This window comes from Haemaphysalis longicornis, unplaced genomic scaffold (genome assembly GCF_048455015.1).
Source record: "Haemaphysalis longicornis isolate Haplotype H1 unplaced genomic scaffold, Haemaphysalis longicornis Haplotype H1 scaffold_6, whole genome shotgun sequence".
Classification (NCBI taxonomy): Eukaryota; Metazoa; Arthropoda; class Arachnida; order Ixodida; family Ixodidae; genus Haemaphysalis; species Haemaphysalis longicornis.
Window position 1 is genome coordinate 143,112,156 of NW_027526407.1, and position 20,537 is coordinate 143,132,692.

At 51.6% G+C, this 20,537-nt stretch overlaps 1 protein-coding gene across 2 annotated transcripts in view; it reads right to left on the reverse strand.

Annotated features, from left to right (window-relative positions):
* Window positions 1-20,537, reverse strand: part of LOC144141162 (BTB/POZ domain-containing protein KCTD20-like) — a 129,566-nt gene that overhangs the window by 12,993 nt on the left and 96,036 nt on the right. For both annotated transcript variants that reach the window (XM_077672708.1, XM_077672707.1), the window contains exons 4-5: window positions 3,950-4,240; window positions 2,942-3,044 (exon numbers count right to left, since the gene is read on the reverse strand). In XM_077672708.1, the coding sequence (XP_077528834.1) occupies window positions 2,942-3,044; window positions 3,950-4,240 (394 nt within the window). The remainder of the gene's footprint in view (window positions 1-2,941; window positions 3,045-3,949; window positions 4,241-20,537) is intronic.

A 20,537-nucleotide genomic window follows, 5' to 3' on the forward strand; every position in this document is an offset into this window, starting at 1 on the left:
GTTATCAGAATGCCAAAAGAGAGGGAGAGGGGAGATGGCCCAATGCCAAGGATGAGATTAAAAACGGCTCCACAAATTGCCCCTTGCCCCTTCACCGCAGATTCCCGGTGCATTGCGGGAAAGACTGCCGCCGCTAGCGGAGAACGTAGGTGCATGTTTGCGGCGGTCGGTCGCACGCGCTCGAAGCGCGATACAGCCCAATTAGTTCAATCGTTTTTCACTGGGCATTTCTCACTGTGAACAAAGCGTAATTTGATGCGTCCGAGTTCATTGAAACAGCTACCCCTTCGTGTTTGTGAACTTCGAAATACTGGGAAATTATTCGTGAGTTTCCGAACAACGCTGTTCCATGTCGAAGATGAATCGAATATCGCGTTATTCAATTCGATAGTTGGAAGTCTAGCATCCGCACACCCCTATACTTTAGAGTTGTTATTGCGTGAGCGGCGATTTGTTTGCTATAAACAGATAACACTACCGTGCACTGGGCAAAGCGTCCCTCATTCTCCTTTCGCGCGTGCACACACGCAAACAAACGCGGGTGCAAAAAAAGAAAAATGAAGAACTGGCGCACCATTACGTCCGTCTTTCTATCAGACGATGATGATAACAAAAATATGCTACGCGGTTTTGCGTGTGTTTTTAAAGCGAAGCTTTAGTAATCTCATCGAGCGGTTTCGCCATCGCAGCGCATTTGACCTTCATTTGACCGCACCTGCGCATCCCGTGACTCGCCGCGACGACCTCCGCGGGGGGCCGAGTTCGTTGCTTCCGCCGCCGCTGCCGGCATGCGCTCTCCGCAGTTGGTTCAGCCTGACCACGCGACTCGTCATGTGCATACGAGCTTAGCCATCAACGAGAGCGAAGCCTTGCCGTCTTCTCCGAGCGTTGCGCGACAGGTGAAGGCTTTCAGCCATCGGCGGTAAGCGGCGTCTGACCACCCCGCGGATATCGCCCGGCGAGCCGTTCGACTCGGAGAACGCCGGAAGTGGGACCCCAACCGTAGAGAAAGGCAGACTTCGGACGAAGTCTGCCTTTTGTACAGCTAAACCAAAGGTTAACCAAGTGAAACCAAGACTTTAACTAGGCTAAGCAAAGCTTGCGCTGTGCATATCGGGGTTAGCTGGGGTAAGCCGCAGCCATTTTTGGCCTCCCGAATGTGTCCTCCCGCTATAGATGAGGACGTCAATTCCCCAAGCCGCCATGTTTCAGACGTATGGGTTATACTCGGTTACAACTAGAGTGAACTAGAATAAGGGAGTGTCCCGAGCGGCGGCGCCGAGCCACTCCGGTTGGCGTCGACACCACGAGGTGGCGCGACTGCGCCCTTTCGCAGCTGGTCTGGCGCAGTGAGACTACGCGTCTGGCCTTGAACTGTCATGTTCTCGCGTTCTCTTTCGGTTTTAAAAGGCATTCAGAAGCTAAGCAAGATTCTAAACGACCAAACGTGATTTTTGCTTTACTTACTCCTGCTCCATGTCGAGCACGAGAACTCCGGCCTCTATGTGGTGGGCCGTTCTGGTTGCAGGCACTTTAGTTCCGCTATCCGCGATTTTGATTCACTTCGAGCTTTATATCTGGCGCGGGCGCTTCTGAATGTCAATGAACTGTCACCTAGCTGTGTTCTCCGCAACACGCCGAATACTGCCTGACGAACGATAATTACTTACTTTTCGCGAACTGGCAGGTGTTCAGCACAAACCTGTACAGAACGGCCTGTACACAAAGTGGAGCTCGCACACTGCAGCCGGCGATTCTGTGAGGGGCTTGTCCTAATAATGACAAATACGTTTGCCCATCCAGTCAGGATACATCTGTTATTTCCCACAGAATTCGACGCACAATGTAAAATCTGTACTCAACCAGGAAATGGCACATAATATGGGAGTGCGTCAAGAACCCAGACTTCCCACCTCCCTTTTCTTCCCCTACTCCTGAGCAGTGGGAGATACTGCTGTCCAGCTCCCTCCCTCAAGATCAACTTCTACTGGTCGAGAGGGCCGGTCGAGCCGGGACGGCACATGGTTACCTGAAATGAGGAACCACCCCACCTAAAAGCTCGATAAAAAAGTCTTGTCTCTCTCTCTCCTGCCGGCGCAAATTGCGCTTCCACTTTTTTCGAACTTCTTCGTCTCTTGGGGTGGCGAGCCTTTGGAGCGCCCTGATAGCCGGTGCGACAGCCTGGGCAAAACAGTGCGCAGCAGTCCTTCTTTTCGCCATCTTCCTCACATGCTGGTCCTTGACGAAATGCACTCTCTCACTGTTTTGACAAACACGTCAGAACCTCCGCACCGATTCCACCGAACGCACGTGCTCCCACCACCTTCCAAGTTCTACGTTTCGTCCGGCCTGGTCGAGGGCTGCGGCGACAGCGCGGGCGCGGCTGACCGGCTGCGAGATCGTGCACCAGCGCCCCTAGCCACCCTAGCGGTGGTCGACGGCGCGCGGCACGCCGAAAGCAGCGCCGTCTCCGCCCGCTCGGGCCACTCCCCTATTCTAGTTCACTCTAGTTACAATTCAAGAACGGCACCACCTCCTGCAGTGTATCACTCCGCCAAAGCGCCGGACCCGTGACGTCAGTGCGCGCGCGTTTTGAAAGGGGTTTGCTATGAATGCGTGATATCATCTGCCTTGCCTCACGCAGTTTGTTTGTCGTCACTGGAGTCGTTTATAAGCATATTAAGTTCAAAAAATCACGGGAACGGCTCACGCCATGTTCAAAATATTCCCAGTAACGCCCTACTTGCGCCGCGCGGAGAAACGTCCGGCTACGGTGATAAGGCACACCGGCAACTTCCGGTGCCGTTCTTAAGTTGTCACCGAGTATAGTATAGCTGTAGGGATCTTTCGCTACCATTTCTACATAAACGCCTCGCCCTTGAAAGCAACTAACAGATGTTCGCTGAAACAAACAAACAAAGAAAGGCAGCCAAAAACTCACCAAGATGGCCCTGAAGACCGTGGCCGAGAGTCCTTCAGCGACTTCGTACTCTCCGCGCTCGTTGGGCCTCGTGATGTTGTTCTCCAGCGACGAGCCGAACATGCTGCGCAAAAAGGGGAAACGCGGGAATCTGCGTTATACACATGCCTACAATACGCAGGAACCAGAGGCATTGCCCACCGCTAGCAGAAGCCATGGCGCACGAAACTTACTTCCTTCATCTCCCAGCACACCTTTGCTTAAATACCGGTGTGCACCCCCCCCCCCCCCCCCCCACATCCCGAGACTGGAAACACCACCCAGACTTCCACCAAACGCTTCACCGATGCGTTTATTTCGCTATATCGAGTCCCTTATTTTCCCGCAAACGCAGCACTGCTGTGCTTTGTACACTTGTCCTCGCTCTACTCGCCACGCAGTGCTCTACAGTGAATGCACTAGACCACTGTGGCGTCGCTTGAGTAATCTCCACGCCTCCTCCACCCACTTCGAGAAAGCTGGAAGTCTCGCGTAAGCCAGCGCAAGCCTCTGCCCCGTGGCAGAGAGGAATCCTTAGAGTTGTGTCGCTCGTATGCACGCCTCCTTCTGTCAAGTGCCTCCTAGTCTCCTCCACGCCCCGCCATGTACTATAAGTCTATATTATTCTCCGTGTGTCCTTGCGTGTTCTCTTCCTGCGTTTCGTGTATGTTCCTACAATCTCTCTGCTGTCATTTTTTTGTCTCTGTTGTCGTCTTTTCGTTTGTTTGTTTTCTTTCCAATCCCTGTCTATTTATTCAACGCGTTTTACGCTCCCTCCACCCACTCAGTGGCGGGCTAGCAGGCGCACCTGCGTAAGGGTCTCTACCTTTCTGCCTAGCCGTGCACGCCCCTGGGTGGGCACACTGACTTTGCAAATAAAATTATTATTATTATTATTATTATTATTATTATTATTACAGGCAACAGCCCCACCACGGACAGCAGCAGCAAAGAGCGCCAGAGGAGGCCAGAGGGAGAAAGAAGACTCACCGCGCCAGCATGGTGTCCGGCTGGAGCGCGAACAGCGCCGGGTCGACGACGAAGCGCGTGTTGTCCACGATGAGCGTGACGCGGTCGTCCGAGCCGGCCAGCGACAGCTGCGCCGCGGGGGCCGCCGGGGGCACCGCGTCGCTGTGGCCGTGGCCGCCGACCGCCATGCCGCCCACGCAGTACGCGTGGCCGCTGCTCTCGGTCGAGCTCGAGCCCGAAGACGAGCTGCCGCCCCGACCGCCGCCGCCGCTGCCGGACTGGCTGCACGACAGCAGCTGGCCCCGGCGAGACCTGCGCAGTGAACGGCGGGGTGGTGGGGTTTTCGAGGACTGTCACTGGTCCTCATCATCATCACTATCATCAGCAGCAGCCTATCTAATTACGTTACACTGAAGGATGGTACACTAATTGACTATTTGATAGTCAATTTGATTTGATTTGACTAATTGATAGTTAATTGAATAGCTAACAAAGCTAATTGATACCCGACGTAAGTGCCGTTCTGGTTCTTGGTGTCAATCTAAATAGGCCAAAAATGTTACCCTTCGTGCAAAGTTTGAGCTCGAACAAAGCAGCGATTCGCGCTGGAGAAAATACCAAACACGCTCTTTTTTTTTTTTTTTCAATCAACACCCTGTACATTCATGCTCAGAGTAACAAGAAATCCGATTCGCCGTACCTCCGTCCACAAAGAAAACGTCGCAGTATTTTACACTCAACTTTTCGAATGAATGTACTGGTGTGGTGACAGCCGAGCCATTAAGCCTTTTCTAACCTACTCTGGCTGCTTTAAAGAAGAAACAAACAGCACAGAAAAGGCTGATCGAGGTTGACCAGGGAACTGCTCGGATGGCTTGCTACCCTACACGCCGGGATGTGGATACGGGCATTGAAAGGGGAAGAAAAGGCCCCGGTATACTTTGTCATTTTCTCACCATAATCTAGGTAACGCAGGGTCGTATGTATTTGCTCCTGTGTACCACAACGGTGCACCGGCAAACAAAGCTAGAGTGCCCTGTTCACTCAGCAACAACAAAAAAAAAGGAAAAAAAAGAATATAGCCCGTCCAGTAACCCCGTCATAGCAAACTTTCGTAAACTACCTGGTCCCCTGCACAGATGCGTGCTCTTCATGACTGGTGTACTGAGAGGGGCAAGGGGGGGGGGGGGGGGAGGGTGCAATGGACAAGGTCGTTAACTCTGCCTATTACCACATAATCACTACCGATACTTAATTTTGCGCCCCAAACTACCCATCACCCGTATGCGGCTTCCATGCATTCCACGATGACAAGCCATTTTTCAATTTCACTAAAGAAAATAATTACAAAGCAATCGTTTTTACGTAGCGTATACAGAATCACCCCGAATTTTGTTTTGTTTCTCAGATGAAAGTTAAAACTGGCAGTCTTTTTCGTAATGCATCAGCCCCCCACCCCCTTCCGATGATTCTTTCTTTGGCTCTTGTTCTGTCATTCTTCTACTTTCTCCGCCTCGCATGTCATCCCATCGTACTTCTTATTCTGGCCCCATTCAAAATGGGGCGTCGCGTGGGCCGCCCCTGTTCATTCCCTCGTCTACGGTGAGGATCATCAGCAATAAATAAGGCCCAATGCCGCGGTCATATCTCTTTAAAAAAGGAGACAAATGTGACAACGTTCCGAAAGGAAAAATAATAAACTACGGTGATGACGTTACGCCGCGGAGCACGCACGCACACACAGACTAGCTGTTACCCAAAGCCAGTCCTAAACCTCATTCAATGAAAAAAGAAAAAGGCGGGTCGTTTTACCTGCGGTCATCGCTCCGCAGATTCCGCCGAAAATCCGGATAATTTTAAGCAGAAGCATTGCGGGGGAGTGCAGGGAGACGCTATTTTTTATCTCAGCTATAGGATTACATTTCTGCGGCAGCCGCGCTGACAAACCCCAGGCCGCAGCAGAAAAGGTTAGCCGCAGGGTCTGTCAGCACTCTGCGCATGCGCGCTTTAGGGAGCCGCCCCGCCACCATAGAGTTTCTTAATACTAAAGGGGGAATTGCGCCTGGAATCCATCCCAGCGTGGGGGCCTATGGGAATATCAGTGCTGCCGGCTTGGCATGTCTATCGGGTACTTAAGGGTCTTCGTGGGCTTGGTTTCTTCATATGCAGTGCTATGAGTACGAGGTAGCCAAATGTTCGGAACTCGCGTCGCTTCTCAGACTTTGCTTGGAAACCTGAAATTGCCTCCATGTGTTCATGCCAAGACAGTTGGGAGGACTAGTGCCGGCGAGCGAATGTTTACACAAGTGACATGTTAGTTTGCGGTAGAGAGAGTGCGCTTTCTGGTTCTTTTTTTTTTAGTAACGATACACATCTTAAAATTTGCCTCCTAGAAAGTTGTAGCAGATGGCCTTATACGAAAACACGAACGAAAACACAGCGAATGCGATGTTTTTATAGGCACGCGCATAAAACCTTTGAGCTTTTAAAATAAATTGTTATTGAAATATAGGTGTAATGAGAGTCTTAAATGAGTCTTCTCGCAAAATTTTACATTATCGTTAACTAGGCACAATCGCTCCGGGAGACCCTCAGTAAAAGGTAGTAATACGCTTTACTTTCAATTTCCTGAGCTTTAAAACAGCGTTCGTTAGTTTAGCTTTATTTTATATCCTTTTATTTTATTTCCTTTTTCCTTAGATTTATTTTATACATTTTCAATTACAGTCTTTTTGCAGCTTTGTGGCCCTCCATATGCCTTTGTGATCACTAAAAATTTCAATCCAAGCCAACGATGAAACAAAGGCAATCAAAGAAAGGTTTGATGGTCTCATGGACAGGCATCAAACAAAGGTTTGATGGCGGCCCATGAGAGGAGAAACGCGCTGGATGTGAGCCGCATAAACGCTACCACCCGATTCCTCTCTAGTGCATATTGTTACAAACTATGCGCTTTTTTATGTGACCGTCGCCGTGGTGTAAAGTTACGCTCGGTTGGCAATCTCATCGCCATGGAAGCTGTCTCGCAAAAAAACTAAGAGCTGCGCAAACTTTGTCACTGTGGGCAGCTTACGCTCCACCGGAGACGCCATCATCAGCTATGACGGAATCACTTGTAGTGAACAAGGCACTAACTGGCCGTTTATTTTTGTGTTACGCTTAATATATATGCAATGTTCACATTGTGGAATTATAGGGATGGCAGTGCCTATTCTGTGGACCAGACCACAGGGTATTGTTCAGCTTTATTCCTTGGACTGTACCGCGGCATAGTTGAGCCATATCTATCTAAGCCGATGGGCGACACCAAACCGCCCTTTCTCTACAAAAATAGTGCGCAAAATTTGCTTAAGAGAACATTTTAAAGTAAGACACTCCCTCTGAAAAAAAAAACTAGCGCAGCTAGTGGTGCAAGGCCAGAGAAACAGCAGAGCTGGCGGCCCCTCACCCTTTGTCGGAGACCCGGCTGTTGCATCTCACATTCTTGCCGCTGAAGGTTCTCCATGCCTGACAGGCCCAAATCATTCTGCCCGTAGGCTTTCACGTCTCCCCCAAAGTGAACCGCGTTTGCACGAGTTAGAACCGCGGGCAACCAAACCGGCTTCGCGACCTCGGCGTCAACTGGCGAAAAGAAGAGCACGCGAGAGATCACGCCACGAACGCTGGGCAGACTGTTACTCGAAGGTGGAGTGGCACGTTGACGGGCGCTCCTCACGACGCCCACGTGCGCTCGGAATTTTTCTTTTAGATGCGGAGCATCTTATAGTCTGGGCATGTCCCGCGTCTGCGTCCGCACTCACACTGCGCATGCGCAACTCTCCTCCTTCCCTCTCTCCCAAAGCTGCGCGATACTCCCGCCACTTCTTCTCTCGTACCAGCTGCGTGCACTTCGCTTTCGCTTCTCCCGCGTTCTCGCTTCTGCTTTCGCGGCGCATGCTCGGCGAAAGCGCATCTCTCCTCCTCTCGTCTCATCTCCTTCAACCTTGAATGTAAATCGGGTAGCGCGCTGCGCGCGTTCAGTTCAGCGCTTGCTGCGGTTGACTCCACTACACTCCGTTCTTCCGATGAAGTTCTACGAACACAACGGAAACACAACGGAACCCCGAAATGCTCCGCATCTTCTCAGCGTTCCCTTCGGGAAGATGGGGCTAATTTTTTTTCTTTTTGTGAGCCCCTCCCGTGGCGCAAGTTAAACCCCACAATAAAAAAATTACACCATCTTTCCGTAGGGGAACCATGAGTAGCATGCGAAGCAGCCACAGGGTCGACTGAAGTTCCCATTAGTTTTCAGTCCGTCGTTTCCGTTGACGTTCAGCTTCGCGCTCCTTCGTTCTTGACGTAGTTTGAATGAGTGAAGGCCATAAGGCGAGTTCGTAGCACATGCTCCCGTCTCGGTTTGTAGCGCAGTGGGAAGAGTGCCACGTACCTCCCGTTGCGGCCAGAGTCCTAAGATCGAAACCGGGCTCCGCCATTTCTTTTTATAGTGGACTGCGCTGACGTCAGCCCAAACGCTGACGGGGCTGAAGAGACGCGCATGCGCAGTAGAGTGCGGACGGCGGACAAGGGAGGGAGGGACACAGCCCCGAGCATGAGATGCTCCGATCTAAAAATACAATCCTGAAGTCACAGCGGTTCTCATCTTATGAGCCCCACACGTCCAAAGCACGACGAAGGCCTCTCCCACAAGCCTCCAATCGCTCTTATCCTGCGCAGTTCTAATCTACTTTTTGCCACCAAATATCGTTCCTTATCTTATCCCTTCAGCGAGTTATCGGCCTTCCCGTGCTTCTAGTCCCGTCACTTCGTAGCCACCCTGCCCGTTCACCCGTTATCAGTTCTACGCATGATAAGACCGGCCCAACTCCTTAATTCGACATACAGCCGCGAGTGAATGGCAGCGGAATAGCACTCACAGGGCCAGCGGGGCTTACAGACGGCACAGAAGATGGCGGTGAAACCGAGATCGAAGCGTGCAAAAGCCGCCGCGCGAACACTTCAGCCTCCTCTTCCTCTCGGCCCCGATCCCTCGGACAGCGGCACATACCCGCGAGGGGATAGGTGACCGGTAAAAAGCGCAAAGGCTCATGGGTACATTGTTTTCTCCCGCGGAGTGCCGCCACTTCCGGTTCGGGAACTCTCCTGGCCTCACGTACGCCGTCAGCTTTCACGCGCGCGTGTGTGCTCGTTGTTATCCGTTTCCACCGGGGAAAAAAAAAACGCTCATGCATCGGGAATTCCATAAATAGCAACGACTGACCCTACTGGGGGTTCATCTGACAGGTAAGCACCCTGTGACAAATAACACGCGCCTGAAAGCCGCCGGCCTACGGGAGTCAGGAGAGATCTCGAACCGGAAGTCGCGGCAGCAGACGACGTACCCGTGAGCCTTTGCGCTTTTTACCGGTCCCCTATTGCGACCTTGCGCAGGAGATTATCGGGAAAACCGGCAGCCTTTAACCACCGCCCCCCGTGAAGCGATATTCCGTTCCAGGATAGGTAGACAAGCCCCGGGATTCTGGTGCGATGCAAAACGTTAATTAAACGTGTTGATATGACGCGCCCAACCCCTAAACCGACCTAAAAGATACCAAACAACCTCAATTTTCGAAAAGAATGCGCAGAATTGAGCTAAGAGAACCATCTAAAAAGATCACGGGTCTTTGAAAAAAAAAATACATAGGCTATAGGGCTCGATCCAGGGGCGTTCGTTCGAAAAGCTACGATTCTATCCCGAGGTTACCGACGCAGAAGAGCGGCGCTCTTTTAGTAGTTGCATAATAGAATAGATGGAGTTTTTCCAGAGAAACAGTAGATGGCACTGAGTGCGCGCAGGAAATGCCGGACTTGTACCCACAGGGGAACGGAATCTCGCTCGCTTCGCTCGCAGCATCGTCGAGGTGCTTATACGAAGCTGGCTCTAAAGTAAGAAAAGGAATACCAAGAATTATAAAAAAAGGCCGCGCGGCCACATGGCCACCACAGCACTTCAAGCTGGAGTCGAACAGGTGAAGCTTCTTTCTTGCCTGGTGAACGACGTCGTGTCGGCGCGCGAAGGGAGTGCACAGTTTCCTCGGGAATAACTTCGAAGTTGACGCCACTCGTCCAACGCAGGACATTGTAGGGACCAAAGCAGCGACGCGTCATTTTTTTCGGAATGACCTCCACACCTGCAGCTTATACTTGTCAGCTGGTCAATATGCAACTTCTCTGAGTCGCGCGTTGTACCGCCGGGAATGGCTTGCTTGCCGGCAGCGAATGCGCCGAGCGGGCAACCTGGCGTGTGAATTCAGAGAGCCGAGCAATCTCTTCGGCGTCCGTGGTCGCGGGTAGAGCACACGAGGCGAAAGCACGGAGCCAAACATTGTCAGGACGCAAGCGGTGAATGGGGGCCGGTTTCGTCCGCCGCGGTATTGTAGGCAGAGGTTAAAAAAAGCACTGAATCCATGTTCGGGTAGTCCTTGTCAACGTGCACGGACAGCATATAGGGTATAGCTTTGTTCTGCCGCTCTGTAGGACTGCAGCTACGCATACCCTCGCATATGTCGTCCAAGCATTGCAGAGTTGTGCAAGTGTATTATAAACCTTGGTCCTTCAAGTACTGCACTCAGTACTGCCGGAGTGTCAAGTGAATCGAACGCTTTCGCGCAACTTACAAATGCCGCGTAGAATTGTTTACTATATCTACGTGAGTACTCCCTTTTTTTTCATCATTAATGACGAGAATTTCACCGTTTTAAGTATCCTTCCATAAAACCAGACTGTTTCGGCTGTTAGGGTGTTACTTACGCGGTTAACGACATTCATGGCAAACGACTTGTCTACAATCGTACACATGTTGCAGATATGCACCGCCAAATTTCGCTGTTATACCCATTGCCGTTCCAACTAAAACCGAAAAAATCCAACGTCTATACTCTAGCATGAGCGAGAGCGCTGCCGGGAACACATGAAACATTTGGTTCGCCGCAAAAAGATTACACGGTTGGCAAGGAGGGACTATGGAAGTGACGACCATTAAAATAAACCGAACCCTACGACAAAAAACAAGAGATAATTGGAGTTGATTAGGCAATTGGTGGCCACGATTACCACTGGGATTAGAGATCTCCCGATTCATAGCATCAAAACAAATTTCTCGTACCCGGCGACTAAGATATGCAAAGCTCAACAACGCGCACGCGGAACAGTGGCGACCTATGTGTATTTTCGGTCGGGGCGCGCAATTTGCACCGCTCTCACACAAGCTTCGTCCACGAAGTCAGAACAGAATTTTATCTCGCATTGTGCCCCCGATTACCCCCCCCCCCCCCCCCCCACACACACACACAAAAGACCTCACAATAACGTTGCGTTCCGTATCATTCGTTCCTTTACGCAATTAACGTGTTTGCCACGTTACATGGGGCGTGCTTTACAACTTTCCTTTCTCAGCGTGCTCGAGCTAAATACCACTTAGTGGGCCCTCCCATTATGAAGCCATTACGCCCACGCCGGCGGGCCAGTTGCCGCTATTGCCAGCTGCTTAGAGCGAATGCGTTAACGCGTCAACGTTCTTTGCCGAATGACAGAACTGCACGCGGAATCCGGCGGCGGAACGGCGCAAGACAGTCAAGAATCGAAAAAGCCCGAGGCAACGCTCCGTTGGGTTAGCTCGATGGCACGAACGCGAAAAGTGTGCCTTGCGACAGAGCGAACTTTGCTCGCCGGAGCGTGTTGTTATTGCGACGCTGCGAGCGTAGTAGCCCTTGAAGAGGGCAACGCCGGCCGTTCACGACAGGGAGCTAAGTGTTTTTTTCCTGCTTAAGAGGGGATGGTGGGCAAAACAGACTAAAAATCGGAATTTTATTATAGTGCCAAAGTATTCCAACATTCTTGGAGAACGTTCCCACGAAGTGGCATCCTCAGATGCGCAACAGAAGTTTTTAAAAATGGCGCCAGACGCGCCCCCATGTGGCCCCGCGTAGTCATAGCAAGTTTCGTGCGATGGATGCGGAATATAACTTAAAAAAAAAATGCCTAATAACGTTTACTTTTATGGTTACTTACAAATATAGCGCACAGTTACTAGAAGTTCCCTGCAGTTCATTTTATGCCGCAATGGCGCTGCGTTAGTTGAATAGCATTGCGAATGCATTGCGAAACGTTTGTTTACGTCAGGCCGGTCGTCTATCATTGTGTACGTATGATAGGCAGACGTGCGCGCGCGTAATTGGTTCTTTTTCGACATATTGCATCGATCTTTCACGCCAGAAGTGTACTGCGCTAGTAGCATTGCCTCGCTTTTCTCAGAACCCACCCAAAAAGCGTCAATTTGAAAAAAAAAAAAAAAAATGACACGAAAACTTTCAAGCAAGATTTCTCAAAACAGAATTTCCGCTGAGAAAGGGAACATTTTCTCTTCCACTATTCGAATTTCCCAAACCCTTTTCTCGTAATTTGTTTATAATGCTACATACAGTCCGCAGAATAAGCATGATTTTTTTTATTCCCACTTTTTCTATCGAGAACTATTACAAGTTGTGTTTGCGCTATGTAAGTATATGTTTTTTTAAATCCTGGGTCATTGCCACCCCTCTGGTTCAGAAGAAATCCTGATGCATTTAACACATATACAAAATGTTTCAGTTCTGTGCCTGTAAAAACATTTCTGGACGCGTTCTTAAACCGAGAAAAAATCTAAAAAACTTTATAATTTTATTTTAGAAACTATTGAACGTTTATGTATGAAATTTAGCAATCGGTTAGCAGATATTCATTATACACAGTTGATTGCGCAAAAATCAGCGAAGTTAGCCGCAGACGTAGTTGGACATTTAGGTCTACTATCCATTCATGCCGGCGAAAAAAAACCGTGGTTGAACACGGTAAAACCAAGTTCGTAGAAGAATCGAGGTACGCAGCCTTGTCAAGAAATGTCGTACGCAGATTGCTGAAAACATTTGATCCTGGAGACATCCGCTTCGACAGATAGCTGGGCGACCATAATACACGCTTCAATAACGTCGGAAATTCAACAATCGCGAACCGAACCCACAGAGCACGAGAAAAACACCTGTCCGGGTGCAGAAGTTCGAGAGGTTGCTGTAGAGGTCCAGGACACTTATAGAAACAAACCATATGAATGAAGTTGAAGCACCTATACGGTGCTGTCTTCGTGGCTCTGTATCTTGTTTGTTTGACTCAGTGCTGCCAACATTTCGCTTCTACGAGGAACACGTGGTTTCTCTAAGCCCAGTGAAACCATCATCTGAGGCGGAAAACCGTTCCCTATCGCATTTTTGCTGCAACTAAAAACAGCAATTCAAAAAAAAAAAAAAAAAAAGAAACAACGTCGCTGCTTTCGACTCTCGTCCTCCATAGTGGCAACCGAGATACGGCAAGGCCACTCACTGCCTTAATGTCGGCTTCGGAATTCCATGTGCCTGCGGATTGATCAAGAATGATCTGGAAGCATTATAATGTTCACCTTGGCAAGAATTGACATTTCGGTTGTCAGTTGAAGGCGAAGGCCACAAAGCGCGGTTTCCGCATAAGGCTGTCCCCGTGAGCGTCCTTGCAAGCGTTCCAGAAAGTGCCCAAAGTGCAGGTTAGGACGACCACTTGGGCGAATGCAAATAGTGGCCTAACGCTAACGATACAGGTGAACATGCAGTACACGCAGTCCTAGACTTTCGACGTATGCAACTGTTAAAGTGCATTTATACTCCCGACTTTTCCGGCGGACTTGCGCGCGTCCACGTGGTCGGCGATGGCATGCCGGCTATAGGCTGCGCCAGCGGCAATTTCTACCCCTATACACTCCAATACGGCCTGCGCAGCGCAGCTATGGTAGCCAGCGCGCCCTCTGACTGGGACATGCGCAGAAGGTTTTGCGAGTACACTCGGTTACAACTCAAGAACGGCACCACCTCATGTAGTGTATCACTCTGCCAAAGCGCCGGACCCGTGACGTCAGTGCGCGCGCGTTTTGAAAGGTGTTTGCTATGAATGCGTGATATCGTCTGCCTCGTCTCACGCAGTTTGTTTGTCGTCACTGGAGTCGTTTATAAGCCTATTAAGTGCAAAAAATCACGGGAACCGCTCACGCCATGTTCAAAATATTCCCAGTAACGCCCTACTTGCGCCGCGCGGAGAAACATCCGGGTACGATGATAAGGTACAGCGGCAACTTCCGGTGCCGTTCTTAAGTTGTCACCGAGTATAGTGCATCGACTGTCATGAAATTCATGAAACCGTCGAGCATTCGCTACGCGCTCCCAGTCCGGCCGGACTTGCGAGGTGCATTCCGGGATACAGGCCCGACGGCGTCGACGCGCTGGGCGCGGAATAAAGACATGCCCTATCTCAACGCCCGTGCCGCCGAAGTGCGCCGAGCTCTGCCGAACGCGCCGGCGGTTATATGACGCGAGTGTACAGGGCCCCGGCTCGCCAAAGTAGCGTGGACGCGTGCCACGCACGCGCCTGCGATACGTTAGAGTATAAATGCGCCTTTAGCAACATCTCGTGCGACCACCCGTGTGAAAAGCGGCCACAAGTCGTCAGTTTCCAAATTTTCCTCGCAAGCCCCAAAAAAGAATCCACGACCTTCGCACTTCCCGACGGCGACGTCAAGAATGGAGGAGGAAGAGAGCAGAAACCAGCGCTTTTCTTCCTTCGGTCGATGGAGTGCCGATTAGCGCCTGCTGCCAGCGCCAAGGCGCGCCCCAAATGTGGCGGGTAATCAACGCGTCACCCGCACAGCCCTGTTTGCAAAAGCGCGCCGAAGATACAGAGCCGACCCGGTTGTTTTCCTTCCGGCTAGGCCGCACAAGCGATGATCGATGGAACTTCGTCTCCCGAGAGCGAAGAAATGGGAAAGATCGGAACAGTGCAAATCCTTCCCTTTTTTTGGATACCAGGGAATGGGGGGAAATGCGCCGAGAACAGCACACACGCAGAACAATGATCTCGGCGAACGCCTGAGGCCGTTTCGCCGATGTGCCGCCGGAAGGGGAAACATCAAGGGACGCTCAAACCGCCGCCGCCACGGAAATGCGCTCCGCATACGAACGCCCCTCCCCCCTCCATACGCGTTCATTCATCACTCCCTGACGTCTATGCGATTTTTTTTCCCCTTTCACACGTCCGGGACCTAACCGATGTGTGCAGCCTGTTTCAGAAACGCTCATCCATGATTTTCGGGACATGCGTAGACCTGTTGTTCAAATGCGGGTGCCGAGCGATCGACACCTTCATCGCACGCTTTCTCCGAACTCTGGTGCAGGTCCTCAAACTAATATAGGGCTAGCTTCCTTTATTTCCGCGCCCGAACTATGCCTCAGGTCTGCACTCGTTTCGCTAGTGTTGCACGGTTCGTGTAATCAGAGCGACAACCAGCTGCCACAACTGCAGCGCGTGCTCCGAGTACACACCACCCTCTAGCTTTAAACGAGCCATAAAGCTAAAATGCAAATTTGTTTAATTTGAAATAACGTGTCTTCAGTACCTCAATCAGCTCCATTACGGCCTTAAAACACGTTTTTGAACAAACGAACAAACAAAAGCAACACAAATTGAAAAACCTTCAAATTTCCAACGAGCCAGACTTGTATCTTGTCTTCGCGGCCCAATAAGCCGGTGCCAACGCTTTTGAAGGATTTCGTGCCGCTCAGCGCCGCTTCGACACCGCCACAACATGAATCTCGACTTAGATGCGCAACTGGCCCCGGGCCAAACACTATATACCCGCATGATTCTATCGCAAGCAACCAAATGTTAATTCGACATGAAAATTTCTACCGCACACCACCCTCCCCACCCCCCCCCCCCCTTAATCCTCCATTTGGGCGTGGATTTTCCAGGGCACCTGACGTCATACGAGGTACCAACTCATCAGTAAACCAACTTTGTCGTGCTTGAAGGCAGCTAGTTCTTTAGCGTACGTCGCCCTGGAGAGGTCAAAGGCGTGAAGCGGAACAGCGAATGCTTTTTCTACACTTGCCAGGAGAACAGCTACAGCGGCGGCCGGTGGAGAGGCTCGTACCGTGTAATGAAAAGCGGAGCTCTCTGCCGCTGCCGAGACGTTGTCTGTGGCCGAGTGCGACAGGTATTCGCCCTCATAACCCCCAGCAGACAGCCCCTGTTTCGAAACCATTGTAGCTGCTGTACTGCAAAGTGTTAAGGCGTTCGCTGTTTCTGTAGCGTGTCTGCAGCACCGTACAGTATACGCAGCACCGTAAAGTCAACAGCGACAGCCGCTGAACACTCCCGATCAATCGCACATCCTGCGAGACACACCCTGACTGAGACTGCTCCAATTAAATACGTCACCACACCAGGGAAGTAGCCAGAGATCAGCGTTTGGGGGTACGACCCCCCCCCCCCCCCCCCGCAAAAAAAAAAAAATCCAGGCAGCGCGTAAGCCAGGGTTAGTGTTTCTCTTGACAAAACTTCTTCCCCTTCCCATAACATATAAACCTCCACCCCTGAAAACAATTTCTGGCTAAAGCCCTGCCCCATACCCCATTAGCGCGCACATGATTCAATCCGTAGTCGGGCAATACAGCGTGCCTCACAGTCATCGGCCACGAGCTTGTGCGGAAACACCGGTGATTGTAAATGAATACGTCAAGTGCCGAGAAGGTGAAGCTTGGGGTGATGGTAGGGAAAACTTTGGGCGGGGTGTCGGCCTCGTCAGTCCTGCGCCAACGTTTCCCTTCGTCGATCAGGGCGACCTCGGTCGTCCTTGGAATGCTCTTTTTCAAGGGTGGGTCTGTGAGAGCAGCATTGATCTTGAGGGGAGCAAAAGGATGACCGCGGTTGCCCTGACGAAGGCGAGTCTTCCTGTCGAAACGTTGGCGCAGGACTAAAGGCCGACCTCCATGCAGCGAAATGTAGGTGAAAAGGCGGCGAACGTCGCCCGGCGGCGGCCGCACCGCCGCCGGCGTCGAAAATACGGCTGTTCGCCGGCGATCTACGCGAGCTAATGTCGAACGCGCGGCGGCGAACGCGACCGGAAGCGGCAAACTGCATTTTGAGGCTGCAGCCAATCGCTGCCTCGTACTTCGTTGTACTTCCTGTCCTGTCTTCCATCGGCGGCGTTCGCCGCGTCACGTTGCATGGAGGTTGGGGTGGACGAAATCTGAGCGGCGCTTCAAACCACGGCGTCCGCCGCGCCAAGTTAGCCGAGAAATTTCGCTGCATGGAGGTCGGCCTTAACGATGCCGCGGCACCCCGCCCAAAGTTTTCCTTCTACGTTAAGCACCAGTTTTACAGCAAAGCTTCTGCCTCTACCAGCCAACGGTTCTTTCGCGGCGTGCGGGACAATAAATTTCCAACGCGGCCGAGGCGGCGGCGGCGCGGAGTGGAGGCGGAGGGTTTCTCGCGCGGCGAATTTACCCAGCGTTCCCGGCGCGGTGATGCCTGCTCGCCGGTGGGCGTGTCAACGGTACGACTTTGTCGTCTGCTTTAGCGACGGTTGTTTTGGACGCTTTGGAGCAGCTTCGCGTCCATTGCGCGCCTTCTCCGAACGGCTCGATTAAGTTGTTCGACAGCACCTCCTGGGTAACCCGGACCTGATGGAATTAAGTGGTGGTGCGACCAAAATTCTACACAAACAATGTAGAGATCTGGCCACTAGAAAACGCTACCTTTCGCGCACTGCTTGCCACGAATGGGACTCCGTTTTCTAAATTGGTGAATGCCAATTCGGTTGTGTTTTAAAAGGTATTACAAAAGGTAAAAGGAGCAACTAGTCCTGATAACTAGCGATTATAAAAGTTCTCTCAGCTTTTTCGCAATTCTCAAACTTACTAAACTAACTACTTTTGATCGGTATAAATGGGAATCACTAAGCTCACATGCCCAATTGTTTCGGTGTCGGCGCTTGCGTCGCACGGTGGTGTAGCCCCTAGCTAGCACATCGGGATGGCTAGGCTCGGCTGTCTCACCCTTAGAAAGACGCTCCTCTCCGTTTTCTTTCTGCCGACGCACGTCCGGGCTACAGCGGCGGCGTCCGCCGCCCTAGCCGGCCGTGGCCGATGCTGCTGCGTTGGGGACGACGCCCCCGCGAATTCCAGGTAACGGCTGGCAGAAGCTCTGTTTTCACTTTGCAGAGTCACGTGTGTGAATTGAAGTGACGTCGCATGGGCAATTGTTGTGGGTGTCGTTTAAAGCTTTGCTTTCCAACCACCCTGACAGCGTGGATTGGAGCCATTTTAAATGCAGAGCATTTCAGTAACTCACGATGTCACCCGCGTTGACGTCCGTAGTCGTAGTCCGCACCCCTCCCCCTACACTATATAAAAAAAATACTATCCGGCGACTGGTTTCGATCCCTCGACCCTGAGGGCGGAACGCAATGTACCTGGTGCTCTACCCTCTGCGCCACAAAGCCGACACAGAATGGAGGCTACAAACGCACCTTATATCTTTGACTCATTCAAACTACGTCAAGAAGCTGCTGATACAACGCATTCACTACCACCAACTCCCCAAACACTAAACGTCAACGCAATACACCCACCCCCTATGCGACGCATTTACTCGAGTCCCCCTCGCGGGGAGATAGGCCCAATTTTTTTTTTATTAAAGCATAGGTTAAACTTCGCCAGTACGTATAGTTCGAAGCCGATCCGCGTAAGGTGTTATCGACGCCCTGCAGACGCTAGCGCGGTATACGTGAGGTGACAAACAAGGAGTTAAAGGCCAACTGCACTCAAATTTCACCTCGGCCAAATTTGTTTTTAATGCGTAGTAAGTACCCCCAAATAAGCTGAGACACAAGTGGTAGCCCCGTGAAACGCCTCGTTAATCAGTCAGACGCGTTTAAAAAGGCTCCGCCGCAGACCACTCTGCACCTGCCGGCGGATCGCGTAAACAGCCATGACGCGCCTGTGACGTTCCAGCCGACGGTGGCTTTTTCCTCTGGCCAGCCACGCAGCGGGAGAACCGGTCGAGCTCTGCTGCCCCGTGCGCGCGTAGAGCTTGCGCGCAGACATTCTCCCGAACTGGTGACCGTCCGGCCGCTCGCTGGACGGCTGCAACGTCACTGCAATGGCCGCGCTCTCCTCGGTTTCGGTTTCAAAATCGCCGATTTTTGCTGGCCGCTTGCGGCGTCCACGTGCGTATTTCAGCTGTTGTATTTTGCATGTTGCTTTCTTTTTAAGCAGACTATACGGAAATAGGGTTTTCAAGAAGTCGAAATTTTGAGTGCAGTTGGCCTTTAACGCGAGCGATCCCGTAACCCGCCTTCCCCCCAGCGACCACGGCGTATCGCGTATCGTCCTACTCGGTAATTTCTTGAGAATGCAACATCTGTTTTGGCTTTTCAGAATCGCCTTGTGGAATGAAGCCACGCGCCAACTTTTAATGAACCGACGACGACAAAATACAAGTTTGCTTTTCAAACAACGGCACCTAAACGAAACAGAAGTGACAAGACAGGGCGCTGTCTTGTCACTTCTTCTATACCGTTTAAGCACTGTTGTTGAAATTCACTACGTACCAACGAGGCCGCACAAACACGCTTTTTTCAGTAAGAGCTTGGTCCCAGTAACAATGACACGTATCACATCGCAAACTTCAAACAAACAAATAATATAGAACTAGACGTGTGTAGTGCTTCATCTGTATTGCGATACAGATGAAGCTGCGGTTACTCACCCACCACGCTCTCGCCGGGTCTTTATTACGTCACAGGATCCTGTTTGCTCGACTGGCGGCCCCGACTGGCTACAAACATGGCCGCGCGATTATAGTGTGGCCTCTCGTATTCCGTTCGATCACATCCCTTGAATGCAAACTCGCACTGCTTACACTGCATGGACCTCCGCGCTCCATTTCCTGGTGCATTTCTACGAAGCCTCAAGTCCCCCTGGGACGGCCCCCTTGGGACTGGTTAATCGAGGATGCCCAGTGATAACAATTTAGGTGTTCCCTCTACATGCGTAAACGCTGGCGACGTGTAGCGGGAACTTTGAATGTCTTCAAATAATATCTTGCCCTCTTTCTCGGTCAACAAAAACGCCTTTCGTGGCTGCAACGGAGGTGGGTAGGCTTGCGAAGGCTATACACAGTTTCCCCAAAATAAACGAGGCTGTATTTAACCTTCATGGCCACGTTCCAACGGCGAGCGACCACTGCCCGTACGTGCCACCTCGCACGCAGTCCTATTTCAATGTACAGCTAATACTTCCTTTAGGCCTTTCACAATAGCTTTACAGAAAGAAGCACAGGCTAAATGGGAAAATGGGGGACAATCTACAGCGGCGGTCTTAGCAGGCCAAACCGTGATGGTTCCATCCTCTCCGAGCCACACGCAACGCGCCACCTGGCGCCGCCGCTGTTAGCGAAAATAAAACGACAAATGCCTACCTAGGCGGCCCCTTTACAAAAGCCTGTAGCAGGCAGCGTAAAGCATGCCTCGTACGCGCCCCACTCTCCCCCAGCCGTCTTCGTCGGGATTGCTCCGCCGTTTCTTGGAGGCGGAAGCAGAAACAAAACCCTCCTTGAAGGGGGCCGCTGAGTGGTGCGTAAATACTCGAGGCGGCGGAGGTTTGAAGAACGCGCGTAAGAGGCGGCCTAGCTCCCTAAGTGGTTGCGACAGGCGAAGGCCCCGCCGCCGCCGCCG